The sequence below is a fragment of the Rissa tridactyla genome, chromosome 11, assembly GCF_028500815.1.
Source record: "Rissa tridactyla isolate bRisTri1 chromosome 11, bRisTri1.patW.cur.20221130, whole genome shotgun sequence".
Taxonomy (NCBI): domain Eukaryota; kingdom Metazoa; phylum Chordata; class Aves; order Charadriiformes; family Laridae; genus Rissa; species Rissa tridactyla.
Genome location: NC_071476.1, coordinates 3,115,808 through 3,139,774, shown reverse-complemented (window position 1 = coordinate 3,139,774; position 23,967 = coordinate 3,115,808). Strand labels below are relative to the sequence as shown.

Here is a 23,967-nt window from a genome sequence, read left to right as displayed (position 1 = left end):
CCAGGCTGGCTGGCTCAGCCGGGCAAAAAGTCTACCAATTCCTCAGGCTCTGCCGCTTGTCAGCCTGGGGCTGGGAAACCCTCAAGCGATCATTTACATCGCTGTGCCCAGAATGGCGGGGATGCTCCCAGAGATGCTCCCAGAGGCTCTATACCAGCAGGAGAGCTGCTCTCCGCGCTGTCTGCCTGCAGACTGGGGTGTCCCCTCCTCCTCCAGCATGGAACTGCATGATGGGGTGTGTGATTTCTCCAGCAGGCAGGAGGGACGTGAAGGTGCGTGGTTTTAGCGAGCTCAAAAGCCACCTTTGGCATGTTAGCCCAACCTGGAATACACGCTACCAGGGGAAAATGTCACACGCAGGGGTGGCTTTCTGTGCCAAGAGTCCCCACAGTCCCCAGCCAGATGTCAGACAGAGTTTTCTGTGGCCGGACAGCCAACGTCTCCCGCTCTCTGCCCTGTTTGCAGCCCAGCAGAGCACACGGGCAGTCCTGGAAAGCCATCAGAGAACAGCAATAGTGAAATAACTGAGTCCTTTCCCCAGCGCATCTCGGGGGGGCAGAGGGGGTTGTGGGTCTGGGGGTGTCCCTATGCATCAGCGCATCTTGAGCACATCAGCTGTGTGACACCAGGAATGCCTCCCAGGCTTTCAACAACAGGGGTGGGTTTTGCAGCTTCAGTGTATCACATTTTCTTTGCCATCACCTCCTTCCCACGGGAACAGCCCCAGGACTGAGCCCATACATGAGGGCTGAGGGCTGCCAGCCTCAGCGCTGGGGCCTGTCACCTGCCTGAGGTTTGTCACAGCGTCCTTGAAATCTGCTTGTGCAAAACAACTGGGATTTAACAACTTGGCAATCTCAGAGGGGAAAAAAAAAAGCAATGTTCTGTTGAAGCGTTTCCAACGAGCTCTGTGGTCATTGTGTTTTTCTTTCAAGAACTGATATGTTGGCAGAGATGAACACCCCACGCGCGGTCCCTTGGGGTGGCCCCTCTCTCCTGCGTCTCTCCCTCCTCCCCGACTTATTTCCAGCATTATTCCCCACTGTGGTCCGTCACCATTACTCCAGTTGTTAGTTACTCCGACAGTTGGCATTTCCAGGAATGTACAAGCGGGCAGCCTTTCCTATGCGGTCCCCGATGCCTGTGTCAGGGATTGTTCCCATTCCAGCCCGGGGAGGGACGGGGTCCGTCGGGGAGAGGGGCAGTGTAGGCAGGGCTCGCCCGCCCCAGCAGCCACCGTGCCAGGAGCTGGCAGAACCGCCACCAACCAACCTGGTGTCGTCCTAATTTGATTATTTGTCGGCTGCCTTCGGGGTGCTGGAGGACGATGTATTCAGCCAGGACACGCACATGGGTTCATGAGATTCGTTAGGCTTATTGCATACCCCGTTAGACACAGTTACAAGAGCAAGTGGCTCTGACACAGCTCTAGCAAAATTCACAGTCGTGCTGCTCTTTCCCAGTCTGTCTTTATTTATATTTTCTGGAAGCGAAAAGGGAGCTGGACATGAGAGTAGCTGGAGAAACAGGCCGCGTAAGACCATAGGATAGTCCACATTGCTGTAATCCCTGCACAAGGAGCAGGGAAACACTATTTCCCAGCCGAGAGCATCTCTCCTCCGGTGCTGGACACATTTACTGTGTGTTCATGAGGTCCTGCTTTGTTGGCAGTGGGTAAAGGAACGAAGGGCAGATCTCTCCTGCTCTGCGCCCAGCGAGCAGTGCTGGGCTCTGCCGGGAGCTGGCGGGGACCCAGGGCGGCTCTCAAACCTTGATAAATCACAGCAATTCTTCTCCCTTCTCAGACAGCCCAGCAGCAAAGCAAGATGCTGCTCTCTGAACTCTGGTTCACCCGGCTCCTCCCTCGCTTGCTCTTCGGGGCAAACCCACGCGTCAGCTCCAGCCTGAAATCTGGGAGTCCCAGAACTGACCTTCTTTTTCCGCCTCCCCCCTCTCCCCCCTCCCTGTTTCCAACAAATTAAGGAAGCAAACATCATATCTGCAGCTGGGCGTGCTGGGCACAGCAGACCGTGATCACCTCCCCTTTGCCTCTACTTTGTTAATTGGGGAACCCCTGACACCACCCCATCAACCCCAGCCCAGCACGGGGACCACACAGCTTGGGCCAAGGGACGTTTGTGGCTGTTGTTTCCCCTCTGCTGCCTCTCCATGATAAAAGCTGGGCTCAGCCTCAGCTGTCCCTGGGAGGATGAATTTTCCTGACTCCTCTGAAGCTTTTAGGTGTGTTTCCCAGGGGGAGAGTCTGGGGGAACCCCATGGGAAGTGCTTTGTCTTGCAGTGTTATGTACTGCAAGATGATGGTTATTAGCACACTCGAAGAAGCTGCCAGTTATCTTTCATCCTGCTGTATCCCCTGGGAAAAAGGCAGAAACTTCTGCACAGTGCCTTGTTCAATAGGCTCGAGTCTTAACCATGGGCTCCTTTGGGCTGCTGAATTACAGATTAGCCATGGGGCTGCTCAATTACGAATCCTCGGCAGTAGCAACAGTGATGTGATATGACAACCATAGCCTGGGATGTCTCTGGTGTCTCTTGTTAGCCCTGCAGACTCATCTTCTAAGCAACAAAGATATGGGACATGCAGAGTTTTGCTTCCCAGGCTTCCTCCAAAAGCAGCAGCATCTCTCCTCCCTTCCTACCCCCACCCCAGCTCCATGCTGGTGCCTCCATGCCGTCCTCCCCGCAGAAGGAGCCCGGGGAGCGCAGGCAGATTGCCAGCACCAAGAACTTGCGACAGCGGGTTTTCCTGGTGGTCCCAGGTTAATCACCACCTCTCATGCACGCAGCCACTCAAGGTTGTTCGTGCTGCCCCAGGAGACTCGTGACCAGCTGGGCTGCCTCACAGGGCAGGAGGAGGAGGTGGAGGAGGGTGGGAGGGATGTACTGCAGACTGCAGGGGGAGGAGAAGGAAGGACATTTGGGACCTTCAGGACAAGGGCAGCATTCTGCAGGCTGAGCTCCAGCTCTACAAGTGCAAATGTCTGGCCCAAGTGAGTCACTGCAGCATCTTCTGTAGTCAAAGGAGGGAAAAACACCTCCGAAGGAGCGTCTGCCTGTTAGAAGTGCCTGTCAGGACAAGGCTTTCCGGAGAGATGACTGCCTCTCTATTGACCTCTGGATAGTCTATGTGTACTTCCTTACATTAGAGTTAAAGAATAATGGGATTTCAGCTGAACTACAAGGTTCAGCTGATGGTAGGGGAGCTGTACAATTCCTTACACAATTTCTTTGTGTGTCTCGGAGGCCAGAAGTGTTAGCAGACTCTGAAGCAATCTGCGATATTGATAGAAAGAATGAAAGCAACCCTGGGGACACCAGGCAGGAGAAAGGGAACAGGAGGGTATCCAAACCTCCGGCTTTACACTATGAGTTCACATCTAAAAGATAGAAAACAGGGAAAATACATCAAGCAGCTGAGCAACTCTGTCACTGACTGATGGTTACCTGGAGCCACATGGCAGCCTGGAGGTATGAAACTCCTTGAAGATGCAGAGGGCAATGTCTTTGAGACACAGCAGAGGCATCGACCTCACCTGGCACAATTCATCCCGTGGCCCTGAGCAGCGAGCTCCCAGTGGCACAGGGTCTCGGATCTCCTGATGCGTCACCACGGGTCAGCACCGCAATGCTGGTGGGCACCTGCCCTCCCAGTCTCATCCTCTCATCCCATCCCGCACCACAGCTGCCTTGCTTTTCTGCTTCTCAAATGCTGCTTTATCCGCCTTTCTTTTTAGAGACAGAAAACAAAGGACAAAGGACCTGGTTTCCTTCTGGCTCTTGAACACAAGAGCCCTTGGAAAGGACCTATTTTAAGAAAGGAGAGCCTTTCCCCCTGCTGGAAAAGCGGCTCAGCAAGGGCAGGCTCAGCGCCGTGCCCTCCAGTTGGGCACTTGAGACACCTGCTAGCAGCCACTTCAGCCGCCAAATGCTCATCTAGCAGCAGCAGAAATCAATGTCTGCAGGACATGCTCCAGCAGGATTCATGGAGAGGGTGGGGAGATTCATATCCTGGGGTGAAGCCCCTGCTGCACACCCCCTGCACCGGATCACTGCTGAGGCGGCTGCAATGCCACCTTCTCCCCTGGGTGGGCACCCCATGGATGACGGGTAAGGGCACCTACTGTGTGGCTTGGACCCCCTCCAAGGCTGAACATCTCACACTTTCAATCCACAGGGCTGAAGAAGCAGGAGGCTGCCATGAGAAGGGCAGCCCAGGCTCCCCTCGCTGATGGCAATCATTTTTCTTTTTCAGTATGAAAAATCCTGCAGCTGATTTAATGCCAGGTGCAGAAGGCAGGGCAGGATCCTGCAGAGGCCATTTGGCACATCTTGCTCTGGGCTTAGCCCCAGGGTTGTGCTCCGGGGACACATCTCACCTTGGAAAGCTCCAGTGTGTCCACTCCAGCCTTGCCTGGCAGGTCATTCCCTGCATTTTTGATTCTCCACTTGGGAAGGTGCTTCTCGACATCTGTTCTGAATTTGATTTTCCTCTATTTACATTTTATAGCCCTTGCTCCTCTCCCCTTGGTGGGGCTGAGTGCAGTAACTTGAGATGATATTATCCGTACTGCTTAAGCTTTTATGCACTTCACTTGAATTTTCTCATAACCAGCTTTATTTTTCTCTTTCTCCTGGACATCTTCAGCATTAGGCATTTTAGTGCTGGGTTAAGCATCTTTATCCTTCTTTCCCCTTTCCATAAGGTTAATTTTTAATGGTGTAACCAGAGTTTATCACACTTAGGAAATTAAAGGAGAAGTGTTCTTGATCCACTTCAGATTCACCCTGAAGAAGACCTTGGACCTCTCTCATCCCGGTGCATCCAGCAAGCTGGGAGAAGAGCAGACCTCTCCTCCAGGTTCAGCTCAGTGATGCACAAACTACTCATGTTCCTAGGAAAGCTGCAAACCTCCCTCAAAATCAGCTCTATGTTGCTCTCATATATGCATCGGAGAATCTGCTTTAAGTTCCTCCTTGCTAAAACCACGCAAGCCCACAGCGAGCACATTTTAAAAGCTGGTACCTGTTCCAGGCATTAATGGCTGCTACGGGAAACAGTTACAAAAGTGAGGCTGAAGACTAAGACATCCAAAGCTGCCTTAATTATTAGAGCGTGAGCTTCCAAATCCCTCGAGAAGCGCAGAAAATGTTGGCCTCAAAAGTCACGGTGTGCTCAGAGAAGCGGCAGCCAGGGAATTTTGGGGACATCTTGACTGCAGTCTGCCTGGCTGGCTCCATCGGACTTGGAATCAGTCCGATTCATTGCAGCAGCCCTGAATTCAGAGCAGAGGGAGCAGACAAGGCTCATTGCCTATTCCAGCCAGAACGGCTGCAACAACAGTTACAGTTTTCATTTATTTTTTTTTAAAAAAAAGGCTACTTGACTAGATGGCCAGGAATTGACCCTCTGTCTCCTCATCCCCAAACTGACCCCCGTTGATAATTAAGCACACACGCTGGGAAAGCAGTGCTAGAAGTAAAGCTGTCTATGTGCAAGGCTTTGCCTGGAGAATCAGGGTCCTCACTGACCACCAAAGCCTGAAGGGGAGAGCAGGGACCCTCCAGTCCCTGCAAAGTCCAGCCCAGTTTACTCCTGGGGGGAAAAGCATATTCCCATGCAAAGCAAATCTCCAGGCATGTAGGCGCATCTGTTTGCGATGTAGAATGCACGAGGCTCATATCCCTCCTTGCTTCACGCTCTGTTCCAGTATTTATCCTCCCAGCAAGCCATCGCTGCCTCGTCCTCCAGAGCTGTGCTTCAACTTAGACATCAGCAATTTCCCCTGCCACAGGTGATCAGTGAAATTACCCACCTGATTTAAGGCCAGGGGAGTTAAAAGAGTGTTACGCTGCAGGAAACTCTTCCAACAGCTTGGTTGCTTTTGCACCTCTCCAGGCTGCAGACAGACCCGGCCATTCCTTCCACTTTGCACTAGGCTGGGGGAGCGGCTGCTGGCGACAGCATCGTTTTCCAAACAAGGCCCTGAGCGTCCTCCAGCAGCATTCAGCTTCAGCCGCCTTCTGCCCACGTTGCTGGGCTCAGTTTGTCCAAAGTAAATGCAGGCAGATTTCCCTGTTGACCGCGGGGATTTTGCTTACTCAGGTGGATCCACTGGGAGTATCAGAATTTTTATTTTATTTATTTTTCTGCTAAAAGCTATGCATAGGTCTGTTCTATGTAGATAAGCCCCCAGGTCAGTCACGCCACACATAACTCCCTACTTTGCTTCCCAGCCAGGGCACATGGATTCATGGATGTTGATGCTGTCTCTCTGTCCCTGGGAGGGATGGGGAGAGGGTTGGATGCCCTCCCGCAGTGCCAGGGCTTGCAATTTCTTTTTAAAAGCCTGTAATCATCCTCACTTCTGTGAGCTATTCAAACATTTGCATTGTTTCATAGCATCTCAAGTGCCGGCTGGAAGCAGCTCCAGGTTTCGGGGGAGCCCAGCAGGATCGCTGTGAGGGCTGTGCCAGCAGGCACCCCCCACCGAGCAGCAGAGGAGGCCTCTGCTCCTGCCAACAGGTGAGCCGGTTCCTGGGCATTGCCTTTTATCAGGAAAGAAAAAGGGGGGAAAAAATCCCCAACAAATCAATTCTGTTCACATGAGATTTGAGCTGGAAGGATAAAGAAATGCTGTGGAAAAAAAGAAGTCCTGTTGTGATACAGCCATGGCTGAGATTCATTCATGTTTAAAAATATTTTTTTCTTTTCTTCTCCTGGTTAAAAACAAGATTTGCACAAAAGAGGCAGCGTCACCCAGCATACAAGCATCTACCCAAAAACCCACCCAAAGCATAAGCGGAGGAGTTGACTTTCCCTACGGGTGCAGTCTGACACAGGGCACAGCGCAGACATGGAAACCTGCACTGGAGTTTCCCACTCCACCCCCCGTAGTGGCAACTACGTAGTGGCAGCACCCGTGAACCCGAGAAAAAACCTAACAGCCTCTTGCATGACATTTTGCTCCCCATATTCCCTTTGCTACTAGAGGCAGATATGCCATCCCTCTAGCAGTATTTTCTCCCTCTAACCTGTGCGATTCATCTGGCACCACAGCTGGAGGACACAGAAAGCCAGGTCTCGTCTCACTTATGCCCACTTCTTAGGAGAGAGGTGATCCCATAACCGTTCAGCTCTCTTGCAGGGATGCAAAGGACCTGCTGCTTTCCATTACCCATCCCTGCAGGAGTCCCAAAGTCAGAATCCGTCCCTTCGCATGAGTCAGTCCTTGCCCGGAGGAGCTGCAGCCGGAGGAGACCAGAAGGCAGGAGAGCACTGATTCCCTCCCGATGCCATCTTGTTTCCATGCTGTCATGCCATCTGTGGGCTTTATCTCAGGAACTCCTGTCACATCCACTCCCATTAGCATTTCGCAATGCACTCTTGCCCTCTCCCAGCATCTGCTGACCCAGTCCCCCTGGTCACCCCTGCTCCTCATCCTTCATCCGGGGCTTCATCACGCCGCTACCCACTTTTGCTGTGCTCTGCCCTGCAGCATCTCAACACAGGAGCTGCAAACCGGGCAAGCCAGCTCACTAGGAAGGAGAGCTTCCAAATAAGGATTGAGCTGATGTTAATTTATCCCGTATTTTTTTTGAAAAGATGCCTTGAGAAGGTACACCGTTCCCCTTTCCAGTTAGAGGCTTAATAGCCACAGGTTTTCTTCTTTCTCAGGAACATAAATCCATGCTTGTTTTCCATGTAGCCCAAGGTATCAGATCCAACGGGCCAAAATCAGAGCTCCGTCTCCACCACAACACTTCAGGAGAAAGAGGAGAGGGAGAAATGCTGGACCTTTAGTAGAAGAAACCCATCTGCTTATTTGGGACCGAGGCAGCTCATCGGGGTATGAATGATTTTACTTGGTAACCCCAATGGGATTAACTCTGTCTTAAAGTGGGAAGGAAACACCTGGAGCATCCATTTCCAGTGTGACCACCGAGGAGCAGCCAGACTTCAATTCCTACGAGGCTCTTCAGAGGGTTTGATCGTTCAGGATGCTCTCAAATACAAAATACTGACCTACCGGCAGCACCATCCATATTCTGTTCCCATTTAAAACTTGTGCAACTCTGCTGAAGTCAATTTACGAGGCAAACATTTAATTTAGCAAGCAGGCACACAATCCTAAATTTAAACATATGTCAAGCCAGCTAGTAGCTTTGTTTTAATTAACTCTCAAACTTTGTGGCTGTCATTTCTTTATATAAATGAGGATGTTCTGCCAAGGGCAGACTGTAATCCTGTGTGCATACCTACGGAACCGCCTGCTATTTCACAACCACTTTTCGAAGAGCTCTTGCAGAGGCAAGGGGATGGGGATGTTATTATAAGGGTCCATATGGCAGTACGCTGGCACTGCAGTATTAAATCAGAGGTATTGTAGCTTTCCAGCCTAGATTCTCACAGTACCAGGTAATGTATATGTAGCTTTATTGTTGAACAATTTTACCGGCTATGCATTATTCAACAGTGGCCAAAGTCTCTGCGCTGCCGCAGGTGATTCAGTGATGATAAAGGGAATACGTTGTGCTCTAAAGGCAGGGGCAAAGGGATTTCATGGGTTGGTGTCTTCTCCACCCAAGGAGGAACAATGGAAGCATTAACATTTCTAGTAAAGAAATCAGCTGGCAACGAATTCTCATTGATAATTAAAATGAAAGTACAAGCTGCCTTAACATGTAGTTAGACTTAGGAACTGTAACCTGCTCTCTAAATTAAATGCTTTCCTTGATAATTTTTCTCTCTCAGCAGGCACTGAAATCTGCTGGAAGATGCCATCTAGCGGGTTATGGAAGTTTATTTAAGTTTAAATCCACTCGCTGGTGTGGGGTGAGGGTGGCAAGAGCTGCAAGTGCTGGGGTGTGTAATGTTTTTTGTAGGCTTTCTGTTGTTTTTCTAAGAAATAAAAATTTCCCTGTAGGGGTTTACGTGCAAAGAGACTTAATATTTATTTTGCCAGTCCCCTCAGCAGGGGACTGGACTGACACAGCTTTGCTATTGACGTTAGCCGAGCTGCAGGGCTGTTCCGCTGGCAGGGCATCTTCCCAATCACGAGGGCTGTTTGCTTCACTTAAGAAATGATTCCACTTCTCATTTTTGGAAAAGCTGTACCGCCGTTGTTTTCGTCTTAATAAAAAGCACCCCAACACCATCCCATGCCTATAACTTATCTAGTTTATGGTACAGTAGCAGCCACTTAATTGGTACCCGAATGAACAGCATTCCTTTTTAATGGGAGCCGTCACTAGGGACGTGACACGGAGCAATCCCGCCTGTGGGTAAGGCCAGGTGAGGGGAGCAATGGCATCTCCATCCATGGAGCGCTGTGGATGGCAGCCTGGTCCCCCGGCTGCCGTGTGTCCGTGGGGCGAGCATCAGCCCCTTCAGGCTGCTCTCTTCTCCCCCGCAGACCCCGGCCCAGGCCCCAGGCGCCGTTTACACCGGGGCCGACTCCTTCTCGCCGCTCCCCCCGCCGGTCTCCTCCGGTGCCGGCCCCGTCCCAACGCGCTCCATCCCTCGCAAACCCCTTGTGTTTTTTAGGGAGAGCATCAACCAGCGCCTGGTCACCCCACGGCGCCCGGCCAGCTCCTGCCGCAGGGGCCGGCGCTTAATGGCCGTGGTTAATACCGCTGGGCTGCTAATTGCGGAGCATCTCTGGAGCAATTAACTACCTTGCGTCCCCCCCGCTCCCCGACGGCCAGTTGGGAGCCCGCTCCCCGTCCGCTCCCGCGGCGCCCACCCAGGCACCCGCCGATGCCACGGCATCCTTCCAGAGTGGTTATTAGAGAGTCATTAAGAGAGGAGGGTCATTAGTGGGGAGTGAACGGGGAGGCGGGGGGGGTGGGAGGGGGGAACGGGGGGGAGCCGGGCGGGGCCGCCCTCCGGCGGCGGTGGGCGTGTCCGTCGGAGGCCCCGCCTCCCCCCGCGCGAGGAGCGGAGCGGAAGTGCCGGAGTTGCCGCCCGCCGCTGCCGCCGCGCGCGCGGGGGAAAGTTGGGTCCCTCAGGGCGGCGGCGGGGGCGGCCGGGCCGGGCCGGGCCGCGCTCCCCCCTTCCCTTCCGTCTCCTCCTCCCCGGCGGCGGCTCCGATGCGGCGGAAGCAGAAGCGGCTGCTGCAGGCGGTGGGGCTGGCGCTGGTCGCCCTCGTCTTCTTGCCCAACGTGGGGCTCTGGTCCCTCTACCGCGAGCGGCAGCTGGAGGGCGGCGGGGCGGCCGGCGGGGAGGGCGCCGCCGCCGCGGGGCCGCCGGGGGCAGCGGCCGGCGAAGCGCCGGTGAGTGGCGGTGGGGTGGAGGGTGAGCGGCCCCCCGTGTGCGTGGGGGGGAGGCGGCCTGAGGGGGGCTGCCGTGGGAGCGGGGGCGGCCGCCTTCCCCTGAGGGGGGCGGCGGGAGGGTTCGTGTGGGGATGGGTGCGCTCGTTTGCCCTGTCACCGGAGGGACGCCTCGGCGGTGGCTGGGGAGGGGGGCGAGAAGCAGCTGCCGCCCCTTGTAGAGGAGGTGAGGCAGGGGAGTGTGTGTGGGTCTCCCCCCATGGCCTTCCCCTGAGGAAGGAGCTGCTTTTCTGCAGCCTGTGCCTGGGTTGGTGGGGGAACGCGAGTACTTTCTTGGCAGTTGGCAAATGCAGGGACCGAAGGGTCTGCTCGCCTTTTTTTGGCTGAGCTCGGTAAGGGAATAAAGCGAGGTCTTTCCCCGTTGCTCCAAGGAGTAAGGAAGGAGAGCTTGTCCCATCCATGCAAAGAAAAGGACAGTAATTCTGTCACCAAGGGTGCACCTTCTGTGCCATTTCTCTTTACCTGCTTCAGAAAGGTGTGAGGAACGAACGTCACCCATTACCTCTGGGTCCCTGCAGAGCTTAAGGCAAGGGCTAGCGGAAAGTACCAGGTGGAGCCTGAAGATGATGCCTGTGTACTGATCCTCCTGCGGGAAAAGAGGAGCGGATAACTCTTCCCGAGAGAGGCAGAGGATGCCTGCTGGATACGTGGCCTGACAATATTGCAGCACATGACCGCATTCCTTTCTTGTCCCACTGGTGTAGTAGTAAATTTAACAGACAAACCCTTCTGCTTAGAGTGCGAGACAGGAAGGCTAGATCACCCAAATTAGACGTTTGGAAGCTCAGTTTAGCTGCGTTTACTTTTGGCTACGTAATTGCTTTATCCCCTTATGGGTTTGGCTTTGTACCATTAAGAATGATTGGGACTTGAAAGCTTGAAATGTCAGTGTGTAACTATCAGTTTCAGCTGCCACTCTACAAGGCTCTGCTTGTTCAAAACCACTTAAAACTCTTAATTGTCTAAATCTTTCCCTCCTTGTAGAAGGAAGGGAACCTACTGTGGCAATTTCTGCTCTGAGGGAGAGAAAGCCCGTCAAAAAGAGGTGTAGTCAAACTGAGGTTGAGCTCTTCCTTCCCAGAAGAAATGTTGTGGTTTTGGTTTTTTTTTTTTCAAATTCAAGCATTTAGTGTTAGTCTATGTATAACCATGATTATATCCTTGTAATATCCCGTACTGGTAGGGAAAGGGGTCAGCTCTTACCTGCCGTAACACAGATTTGTAGCAGATTGTCAAACCTGCACAGAAATCTCTTTAACATACACAGTCATCATTATGTGCCTGAAGTTCCTGATGTTACTGCCTTATGCTTGCATTTCTGTTGGATGCAGAGAATCTATTTTGTATGACTGATAAAAATGAACCCTGTAGTCCACTGTTAAATAGCTTCACATGGTATGGTGTTATGGTGAAATGAAGACCATTGAAAAATCGTGTGTCTTACAGAGGTTATGAGGAGGAAGTTGGTAATTAGTCTTAGGAGGCTTCAAGGTTTGAGGTAGCAGCTAATTGTGGTTAAATCTGTAAGGACTGAAAAACCAGTGAGAAGCTGACTTTTTATTTTTGGTCTTCCAAAATTGTCCTTGTACTGTGGGCTTTGAGTAGCTGTAAGCCAGGCAGTTCTTACGGCGCAGTACATCACTGCTGATTTCTGTGTATATTCAGTGTTCTCAGTATTTAGATATCCCCATGTTGGACAGAATGTTGACTCCCACTTTTCATGTCTGTTTAAAGTATGTCAGCTGTCAGTAAATTGAGATCTGCTTTTGTTTTGATGGTGTGTTGAGCTGGGCAGGAAATTTCTGTGCAGCTTACAGGAGAATTCTCAATAAAACCTCTCTGCGCTTGTGTAAATTAGAGTTACTGGGTTTTAGGCTGAAGGCTTCATCTTCCAGTCTAATTAAGGTGGAATTATGGGCTGCAGTGGGTCTGTGAGTGAAGATATACTTGTATCATATGCCCATTTTTTTGAAGGATTGGGTCCTAAAAAGATAGCTCCTGTTACACTGAGCAAGGAAAAACATCCTAAAGGACAACTGGCTGTCTTGGTAAAAATAATTTCAGGTGAAGCAGAATAAAGACAAACCAAATGTTTGGGTTTTTTACTGTTGTTGTAGAGTTATCTGCCAGCTGACTGCAGAGAGTTTCAGTGGTTACAGCCCTTCTTCCTTGGTCCTGAAATGCATTCATGGTTTTTGTACTACTAATCAACTTCCAGCTTGTAAATGAATATGCTGTTTGTCTGCTTGTTCATGAAGCCATTCGGTAGAGCTGACTTCTTAATACCAAAACTCTAGATGATAGGAGGCTATATAATAAAAAATGATATTCATAGCAGTCAGAAAAGATTTTCTTCTGTTTCTGGCATTAATTTGCCTTTTTGTGCGGGCTAGTCTTTGAATTGAGGACGTTTCCAATGTGATACAGAATTGAGCTTTTCAATGAAATCTCTGTCCAGGCTCATTCTTTCTCTTTAAATGGTGTCTGCTGTTTCAATCAGTAATTTTATCTTTCAGAGTAAGAGCAAAAGGGGGGGAAAGGTTTTAAGAAACAGCTGAATTAAAGCTATAAGGCAATTCCTAGCATGTAGAGTTGTGATGCTAAAATTTTGAAGTTTAAAACCTGCGAGGAGTTTGTTTTGTTGTCTGTCTACTGCTACATGGTACCTTCAAAATGGCAATATATCAGTGTAGGTGATTTTGCCTTATTGAATCTTTCTAGTGCCTGAAACAAATGTGTCAGAAAATTAAGCAATTGGAAGCCATGTAAATATATTCTAGGAAAGATTATGCTAAACGGTTTCTGCAGAAGTGCCTAGGCAGCTAATTGCTTCTGTATTTACATGTTCAGGGGAAACATTATGGTGACTGAAAATAACGTATTGCTTTAATAAGGTGGATTGGGTCTGTGTTCTTTCCTGCTGCCTTTGGGTTTGCTCTTCCGCAGCTCTGTTGGGTGCTTCTTGCTCTGCAGAGAAGGGATGGCCTTAAGTCATCAAGGTCTTGGCCTCAAGGTCGTGCTGCAGATCTCTTTAGAAAAGCTGATGCATTGAGTTACTCTTCACTACAGCTGCATGCTCAGAAGTGTCCTTTATCATTGTGTATGTGCAGTTGCTCAGCAGATGATATGAACTAGGAAGTCTTTTTTTTTATGGTGTGTGTAACAGGTTTGGCTAGCGTCGTGGCTTTAAATGGGGGCGATGGTATCGAGGTACTAAAGTGTTTCTGCTGACAACAAAAGTATTAGCTTAGAAGCTTCTTAGACTTCATGATTGTAGTTTTTTGCTCACCAGTATGTGTGTGTTAGTATGCTCATGTAATGCAGATTGACTTTTGTATCTTTTTCCTTTTTCTTAACAAGTATTCAGTAGGTAAAAACATATGATCACTAGATGAGAGAAAAAGAAGAGAAATGCAGCTATTCCTTTTGTCTTGTGAATCTCTGCTGTCTGCCTCAAAGGCTGTTGGACGTCCTCAGCTGAAATGTCTTAACTGATTTGTAGTCCTGCAGTATGCAAAACACAGATGAGTTAGTTTGTGGACTAGTGGTCTATGTTTGGGCTAATGCAAGTGTTTACGTGGCTTCTAATGCTCTGCAGAGATACCACTCCGGTCAGGCTGGAGATCCGCACTCTGTGTGGTGCCTGCTGTTGTGCGAATGTGACATTTCAACTCGGAGAGATACTAAGCTTGAACATCTCTTTCTTTGAATTGCTGGCTAAAAGCATTGTAGCAAATTAGCTGCCTTTCATTACATGTGTTTTTATCTGATACGATGCATGCTTTATGGAGTCACCCTGTAGCTTGTTGTAGTAGTAATTTGTGCTCTATAAATTCACTCATGAGCATGATGGAAGTATATAAATCACATAGGTGATTGTGTGGTGCCCTCTGCTGCCAGCTGACTGAAGTGGGATGTACCTGCCTGCTGGTAGGTTGTGAATGAGAAAACAACTGCAAACTTGTGATTGAAAAATGGTTTGCAGGAATGATCCTCTTGGAAATTTTGTGGTTGTAAACTTTGCCTTTAGTGCAATTAAGCTTAAAGCTTCCAGCCAGTATTGCTGAAAATGTAGCCCTGATGGGGAGCTGAGTGGGGAGCGATGCTGTGCTGCCTTCCAGACTGCAGCTGCTGCTTGTGTCCTCCTCAGCAGACGAAGATGATCGGCTTTGCTATTCTGACCTGGGGGCAGCTATGAAGCTGTCAAGGATTGTCAGCTTCACGTTGCGGCTGGCAAAAGCTAATAAGGAAGACGGGGGTTTAGCAGACTCTGTGCTGCCAAGGCTGAGAAGGGAGGAGAAGGGCTTGGGAAAAGTAAGAGGAAAATCTTTCTGCTCTCTGCCAGCCAGAGGTAAATAGAACAACTGACTTACCATACTTGCTAGGCAGATTTCTTCAGCAGTTAGATTGGTTGTGCCCTAGACCTTCCTACTGCTGTTGAACTTTGGGGCCTGGCTCCTCACAGACCTCTTAGAGACTGCAGTGTTGGCAGTTGTATTTGCTAGTCACTCATCTGCTGATATAAAAGCAAATTTTATTTTGGTTAGCAAAGTGTAAAACAACTGGTGTCTAAGGACTGAAGTGCAAATGCTGGAGCTGAACAAGCCTGTTTTAAAGTAAGGGTGACGGATTACCAGTGTGGGCTACTCTAAAGTTGGTCAGTGCCCTTGTGAAATAAGCAGGTTTTCCTTGACTAGGTAAGTGTGGACCTCACTTCTGATTAGCAAAGTGAGCTGTAGTGAACATGAAGTGGCTAAACAATCTCACAGCTGTGAAGTGCAAAGGAAATTTTGGAAAAGATGTTTATTAAGGAACTGGAGCTTTCAGTGGTCTTCACTCAGGACCTCATTATTCCTTCTGGTGATCTTTACTGTAACAGCAACACAGAGCTGAATGAACAAATAGGCTGTATTCTAGGTCTCCCGTGCTGTGTGAAAATAAAAGGTTTATTATACTTGCTCTTCTTTAGGGGTGGTTATCTCTATCGTGGAGCAGGTGCTCCTGTTATCGGACAAGTGGTTCTGTGTTTCTCCATTCAAACATGCTCCATTTGCAGTTCTTAATAGCTGCAATGGTTACCTTTCTTCATGGAAGAAAGACTTCAGGGGGAAAACTTCTTGGCTCCTGGCATCTGGACTACTTCTTAGGTCACTGGTGAAAACTGCAACCATACAGTGATCTCCAGAGCTGTGTGTTTTTCCTGTATGAATATGGATCAAATCATGAGAGACAGCAAGACTTAGAGTAACTATAGTTACAAATTTTGTGGCAGATAACTGCCATCGTTTGACTAAAGCCACTGATAAACTAATGGCAAGTTTCTTACCACCAGTGAGGACCGTAGGCAGAAAAACGCTATCAACCAGACTTTCAGTTCTATGGTATCACCTTCCACTCCCTGTTTAAATACAGTTACAGACGTCACTATAAAAAGATAAAGAACTGCAGTTAATCTTCCTGTCACTCTTGTATTTGCTTCCCTGTGGAGCGAACTGTAACCTTACTTACATTGCGTAAGAACAGACTGTCTAACAAACTTTGAGGATGTTGTTATCCAGGTGTAAAAGCAATCCGCATGCTGCTCCTGTTTCTTTGCAATCTTTTCCCATACCAGGCGACACAGGTACATAGTCTTCAGCTTCCTTATGGAAAGTAAAGAGCTGATAGGGTGCGTCAGGAGTTTGTAGGAGGTATTCCACTGTGTGCTTGAAATATCACTAGGAAAAAAAAAATCGTGCTGCAGAAATTTGTTTTGATCCACTATGAAAGCAGGTGTTTCAACCTGCTAGCTTGGTATCCTGTTGACTTTAGCAGAGCTGCTGTTGGCAGTCTTTTATGGAGTGCACCTCAACTGGAGTGCAGTGTGCTGAGTTTCACGGTACTTCAGGATGGTGTAAATGCTTATTTAAACAAAGCTGCAGTGATATTTACCATCAGAGGACTCTCTCTCTCTAGTGTCCATCATGCTTCAGTGTTCCATCCTGTTAACTCTGTAGAGTAACATCTAAGTTACGCCACTTTAAATTGTTTGATAGTAGCATGAGTAATGTATGATACTGCGTAGACAGAAGGAGAGAGGTGGCTTCAGTGAGTCTGTCCATGTGAAATCTTTTAATAGTAACAGGTACTCTTGGGTTAAATGCCATGAGTGTATGTGTAGATTCTTTTCTGGATCACCTTTGCTAGAAAACAGGGAAGGAATTTCCCTGTAGCTGAATGGACTAAACCCAGGCTATTCTGAGGGGATATACTGTGATGGCAAGCAGACACGAATGACTGTTTAAATAATCATTCATTTGAATATTATTTAAATGTTACTTCAATCAGACTAAGGTAGATTGGGTTAAAGCTGAATAGTTACTTTTTGTTAATTTTGTATCTGTCTGTTCCTATTCTGGAATCAAATCAGGAATAGCCTTTCTACCTTACATTTGCTCTTTGTCTTAACATGAGCTAATGTCCCTAGACAGAATGGTTTTAGTCAGTCCTAGTGCAGTTTGACCACCCACTTATTCCTTCTAGATACAGCCTGGACTGGGATTCATGTGTTCCTAGAGAGAAGTATAAAAGACATTCTGATTTGACTTCAGGTCCCAGATTGTTTGCAAAACCGATAGCTGTCAGTGGGGAATTTTTAGCAGTTAACAGAAAGTGTGAATCTGTTTATCAGATTTCACAGACTCCTGAGCGAATCCTGATGCTCGAATCACTTTCTGGAGTATAAGAGCATGATGCTTTATTTCCAAATCCAGGGATAATAGCCGCTGGAAAGCCCCCCCCCCCCACTTTCTAATTTTAATTTTTTTATGTTGTACTTTTGGACTGCCTTTTGTCTTGTTTGCGATGAATAAACTTTCAAATTCTCTGTTATCTCTTTAAGAGTCTACTTGTGGTTTTACTTGCAGAGCTGGCATCCTGCTCATGACTTCTTACAACCCGGGGAGCTAGGAAGTGTTGCTGCTTCTGCTTTATTCAGCAGTGAAGCCTAACCTCTCAGTGGTAATGGTATCTTTTCTGTCAGTGTAACCAGCACTTGTGGTGATGTTTCCTGCATTTTGTGTTACCCAGGCTAGATGATGGATAGGTAACAAGGAAGGGAGTGTTTATCTACGCAGCTTTGTTAAGAATATAAGCAGTACTGGATATCAAATTATGGCTGACTTGTCAGACTGTGCTTCTTTTGTTGGATTTAAAGGGTCTGGCAAATGATTGGAGAAAACTCCAGATAAGTAAATCAATATGTAGCATGATAAGCTGCCAGGCAGCCCTCCTTTTCAAATGCCTGGACAGAAGTGTAACTTCTACTGTGTCTGAGATATGCTGGTAGCTCTGCATCCAAAGTCCTGTGCAGCCCCTAAAATATAAGGAATATGTCACTTGACATGTCTCCTTATTGTTCATAAACTCGATAAAGCTTTAAATCGCAGCTTCAGAGAAGGGAGATCTACCATTTCTTGGTCCTTAAGTTTGTTTTTCTTTCTAAATAATTAGGTCTTTTCTCTGCCCTTTTGCAGATCCTCAGTTTTCTCTAATCTTAGCCCCAGGGTTAAAAAAGAGCTCTCTAGAGCATATATCTATAATTAAGGCTTTTTAACCACACTTACAGTGGAGTATAAGCAGTGCTCTGGTGTTGCTGATACCCAGGGAAGAAGTTTCCTTCAGTAGAAAAGCTGTTGATTTTATTATAACTGAACTCTGTTATCCCAGTCATGGAGTTCCCTCTGATACTGCTTCATGCCTTCCCATTTCGATAAGTTATCCTTCTAAGGTTGATGACCGTTAATGGCATATCTTCTGTAGCTCACAAGGATAAAAATATTTTATTTATTCTGCTGGCCATTTTCTTGGAAACAGGCCGCCAGCTATAACAAGTAGCGTCCTTCATGAATATGTTCAGAAAGCTTGAGGTAATGTCGTCATCCAGCTAATTTCTAAAGTCTGTCTTCTTTAGGTCTCACTGCAACTCTGTCCAGGTATCTGAACTAAAACACAGCTTTCGTTAACTGTACCAACTGTACCGATGGTTGGTAGCGTTCATCAGACTTTTCTCTTTTGGAGGTCATGATATAAACACATGTTGCCACCAATGTGAGTCAGGGCTGAAATTCCTCACTTAGTCTTAGTGCTCTTGGAGGTCTTACAACTACAGTGGACAAGAACATGCTTAGAGGCAATTACTAAGCAGTAGCTGATGGCTTAAAACTTACACGCTACAAAACTTGGTTTACCTTGGATATTACTATATCTTTTGCTTCTCTGTACTACTGATTCAAATAATAATCAGTTTAAACATATTAAGGGTTTAAAATGGAAACTCTATTTTAAGTGAGTTGGGGTAATTCCTGTAGGTATTACGATTCTTTCCTTGGCCAGAAATAGAAAGCAAAGGAAAGGGAAGAGGATGGAATCGACGAAGGCTTGACTGTGTAGCACCACCCAGCCTGGTGGAGAAGTTCACTCTTAATCTTTATTTGGTGACTCTGTCTTCCAGTCTCAACTTCTTATTATTTTTTCAGCTGTAGTATTTTTTCTTCTCAATTAGCAGAACAAGTAGCAGAAAGCAACTTCTAAAAAAGCGTCTTTCAAAAAGTGAATGCTGGCATCCTTCACTGTTAAGCTGAGCATTGCCTCTGCAGCGAGGTAACTAATTTCTGTTTAAAAGTGTCTCCCCTCAGCACTAATATGTACTTCTCACATGTATGTCATGTGTAGCTGATGTAGTAGTGACCTGACACATTTCCTTGATGTAGCTTTCGAATAGAGAATGTGAGCCATTCTGTGTGGTCGTGGTTCATAAGTTGTCTGCTAAAGTCAAACTTCCAAAAGGCATTTCAGAGTGTTTTTTTTTTTAAATGCATAGAAACTGCAGCTGTTTACTGAAATAATGACCAAGGGGTTAAATTTCAAATTTTGAAGGGTGGCTTTCCAGGTACCAATATTTGAACTTGTGTCTTAAACTTGGATGTCTTTAAATGAACTCTGTCTTCCTGCTGTAGAGCTATTTGGTAATAAAGGATTTGTAGAAAAACAGTAAATCAGTCTGTCCTCCTGCAAGAACTTTCTGGATGCATGAAATCTTTCTTCTTGTTTGACTACTCTCCCTTTCCAAAAATCTGATGAGAATGACATTTTGCCTTTGTTAGTCAAAGTCTTGTGATGTTTTAGGGCTTTATCAAATCTTATCTGGAAACACTGTCAGCTGTCACTCCTACATGCAGAGCTGTTTTGCTTCGGCCCTCTTGAACAACTGTTTTTACAAGATTAAGTTGTTATGAAAAGTTCTGCTCTGCTTGATCTCTAAAGCCTAAAATCCTTTGCTTGCAGTTAAGTGTGCAAGCTAAGGTGACTTTTCAAAGAAAAATCATCTTGTTCTCCATGTTCACTGATGATTATTCAGAAGATCTAACATTTAAAACCTCCAATAGCCACTCTTGTTTTTTCTCAGTGGAAGATCGTATAGGCTTTTCTTTGTATAAATTACCTTTACTTGTGTTCAAATTCAGTTGGGAAGTTACTTTTACCTAGTTCATGACACTAGCAAGACAACAATTTTTCTCCGTGATGGAAAAGAGGTAGTGTTGGTTTTTTTTTCTTTCTTGAGCTTGCCTGACATTTCTCAGTCGTCAGATGAAGTCCAAAGAAGAAATGTTCACAGGGACTAGTAAGCATGAGCTGTTGCTTAATAAATAAAACAGGTGAAATAGAGTTTGAGTGTTCTTAATGTTTAGACCAAAGTTTTCAAAGATGTCTTAGAATGTGATGTTCCTTTGAAAAATAAGACTCTTAGTGACTTTGATCTAGGGTATGATACAAAAATAACCCCATAACCAGGTCTGGCATTCCATAAGATATTTTTTTCTCTTTTTTATATTATTATTTTTAAAAGAGTGAGCAGCTCCTTCACTTCTGCTCAGACTGACTTTAATCTTAACTCTGCTTCCTTGGAAGTGGCTCTCTTTAGAGACTGTACTTTGAGCTCATATAAATAAAAGCAAAATAAGTTCCCCCACTAAAGAAAATCAGAACCCCAAAAGCTGGATAAATACAGACATAACTATGTTGTAAAAGGCTTCAGTTAGGCAAGTAAGTTATTTTCTGTAATATTACAGAAGGTCACTTAAATTTAGCCTGACTGTCAGTTCATGTTAGCCACTACTAACAGGATTATTCTGGATCTCAAAAATAAGTGAACCCTGTGATTATCTTCTGTCTTCTCATTTATCTTCCAGGTGGCCTGTTGCCAGGGTTTAGTGTGTGATAGCCAAGTAATAAGGAATAACCCTCTTTTTCCACTCCTGTGTATGTTAGTTTTGCTGATCCACCAAATACACTCTGGACTGCCACTTCTCTTTGATTCTCAGGCTGCGACTTACTGTGTTGGAAATATCCAAAACTCCTATTGATGTTTTGCTGTTGCATGCTGCTGCCTCATTATTATTTTTTTTTGTGGCTGTTTTGGAATGTGATTCAAGGTACTAGTTTAGCCTGGAGGGGGGAAAAAAAATCTCCTTTCAGAAAACCAACATCTGTTCACAGGTCTTCTTCACAGCAGGTCTTGTTCATATTGGTACAATTAAAGTGTTTGGAATGAGACTCCTCAAAATTATTTTGCTTGCCTAATTCTGAGGTCGTGGAAGTAAGCTGCAAAAAAATCTGCAAAGTATTGGAAGACCTGGGGTTTTGATATAGAAAGTAGCAGATGTGTATTTGGACATACATACGGAGACCAGAGGACTATCCAAGTTATCATTGTTTCCATCTTCCTGCTGGTTGCTGCTGATTTTTTTTGAAATGTGGGTTTTTTTCCCCATTCTGCCCCAGATTGTTCCTGGTCTTCAGAAGTGGGTTGTGTGCTCTGCAAACAGGGATGTGGAAGATTGGAAAAGGTTCTATTTGTGTTGTCCTTGATTTTGATTGCTGCAGAGTATCTGTGTATAAAAGATAGTAGGCTTTCTTTCACCATATTTTCTGCAAATAGGAACTTGGGCCAGCTGATTACAGAAAGAGAGTCCTTGGCAAAGCTATTACAAACTAACAAGAAAGTGTCTCGGACCTTAATCTGTGACAAGACCCTTTTCCTTGCATTTTGGCCAAAGCTGTTATCAGCATAAACTAATATTGGTTACCATGGGTGAAATGCCTAAGCCTCTGGAAACAAGTGATGTCTTGTGGCTTTCCAAGTGCTGATATTTTTATAAAAGGCTGCTGATGGCAGAAATAGATCTGAGAAGCCGTGAACTGAAGCACCTGAGCAGAGAACACCAACATTGCTGATAAATTAGCTGAGAATTGTCAGTCATGTAAAAGAACTCAAATATTGGCTTAACCTGAAGATGTTAAATGAAATATAAAACTACAGATTTTCTCTCTGGATATTTGAAAACAATAACAAGTCATCTGAAAACTTGGGTTTTTTTAAAAAATTATTTCTAGAGGGTATGAGTTTTCAAGCTTAATGCAGTAAAGTCTATTTTTATAGTCCTTGAAAACAAAACCTGACAGACCATGTTTGCCAGCACTTATATTCCTCTGGTGACAGTGCTTCTTTTTAAAGCATGCCAGAGGAAATGCTCTGTGCCGGAGCATATGTCAGTGATTAGTGGGACCAGCACTGCAGGATGAAGTGGGAGAAATATGGTTGTGTGTAGAAAAAGCTGAATGGACAGAACATGAGAAATGTAGTGGTTTATGGATTGGTTTTACAGTAGAAATGGAAAATAGTTATTTTTAGGGTTATCTGTATGTAACTGACAGTCTTCCAAATCAGTTTAGGTTTAGCTGAGAGGACAACTAGTGCCTTTGTATGTTTCCCTTAATTTCTTCTTCGTTTAGAAAACTGTTTGCCCTTTGAATCTATTGCTGTTTATGTAATGCAGGTATTTGCATACTTTGTTTATGCCAGAGTGAACTGAAAGCCCTAGGAAGTGAGAGGCTTTGGTACCCTGCTCTAGGTGACCCTGCTCTGGCAGGGGGATTGGACTAGATGCTCTCCAGAGGTCCCTTCCAACCTCTACCATTCTGTGATTCTGTGACCCAGCTCTTTTCGTGGATTTGGGCCTGAGTGGATTTAAGGGCTCAGGCAGAGTGTGATGATCCTCGCTGGACCTGACATCCTGGATCCAGAGTTCTTGCCACTCAAGCCCCTGGGGTACGTGCTTATCTTTTACTTCTGAGTAGCCCTTGCTGCCGTCTCCTCCTCCCTGAAGCCCAGCTGCCATCCTTAGCGTTGGCCACCTTCTGTCAAGGACACTGAGTTCAGAGCACAGTTCCTGGACCTGAGTTCTGCACGAGCCCGTGGGACTCCGGGTACTTCCATCCAAAGCCCTGGGGTGGAAGGGAGAGGAGGACAGTGCCCTGCTACCTCTCCACAAGGATCATTGATGGTTTTTACTCAAGAGTTGCAGTGCAGTAGCTACAGCACTCAATCCTTTGCCTCCCAGCTTTGACTGTGCAAAACAGCAAATAATCCCTGCTCTGTGTTTGAGAGGAACAGCTCAGCCATCAAAGCATACAAACAGTGATTCTTACGCGATATAGAGCCCACCTTGTATGTAAGGGTTATACACCTAAGACCTGGTGAAATCAGACATCAAAAGCCTGTCTTACCCAGTTGTTTTGAATTTGATCATGAAGGTGCCTACAGACCCTACCCAAGGACATAGACCCCACTGTGGGAATCACAAAGCTGGGAGTTGATCTGCGAGATGCACAGCACTGCAATATCCAAGTTTCTTGTAGATTTAGCCCTCAACATCATAGATGTAGTCATCACTCAAGTGCTGTAAAAGATGTTCTCCTGCCTTACGCCGTTGTTCGTATCTTGTCAGTTATGTTGGAGTACACCAAAATTTTCCATTCAATATAAATGGGAGCAAAACGAGAATGCCCTGCTCCCTCTATCACAGTTGATGTCTGTATTTGAACTTTGCCAATATTTGTGTATGAAAACTGCTTGTTTTCCCCTCTGAAATCTCTTTGTCAGAGCAGCTCAATACAACTTCGATTAAGGGAAATAGCAAGAGGCTACAGAATCCCTGAAAACTAGAAAAAGAATTTATTAGACTGCTGCGTAGCATTACCCTGCTAGTATCAAAATCAGACTGCTACTTTTTGTAGAGTAGACATTTGGCTATTAAAATTTAATGCAAGAAGCCAAGTTTTTTCCAATTAAATCCAAGTTATGAAATAATTGTCTTGAGCTCACCACAGCGGTGACTTAGCAGTCTTACACTTTTTTTGTGTAAAATTTTTCCTCATATTTAAGTGTTTTTAAAGCTATTTTAGGTTCGTGTTCTGCTAGCCTGTAAAGTTCTAGCTTTTGAGTAGCTTGAGATAATTGGAAAAACAGAATTAAATTCCTTGGACCCTTTAGGAAAAAGTGATGGCTTCATGAGGATTGATTTTTATTTCTATAGCACACAGGAGGCCCAGTCAGAAATCTGCAAGAAGAAAGTAAAACACCCAAAAAAAGACGTGCTTCCCATAAAGTTCACATCAACTGAAAGTATATTTATTTTCCTTCCCTAAAGTTGTTTTATAGAAAATGCCTTAAAAATTAGATTGTTTGCTGGTACTTATACCAAAAAAAGCTGCTTCTCAGCAGTGTAATAATTTGAT

General features: G+C 46.4%; 1 protein-coding gene across 2 annotated transcripts in view; it reads left to right on the top strand.

The window, feature by feature from the left end:
• Positions 1–9,972: 9,972 nt before the first annotated feature.
• The window catches only part of GALNT10 (polypeptide N-acetylgalactosaminyltransferase 10), an 88,261-nt gene continuing 74,266 nt past the window's right edge, over positions 9,973–23,967 (top strand). The window contains exon 1 of one of the 2 annotated variants that reach the window (XM_054217441.1): positions 9,973–10,293. In XM_054217441.1, the coding sequence (XP_054073416.1) occupies positions 10,111–10,293 (183 nt within the window). In that variant the 5' untranslated portion in view covers positions 9,973–10,110. The remainder of the gene's footprint in view (positions 10,294–23,967) is intronic. The other variant, XM_054217442.1, reaches the window with a different exon arrangement.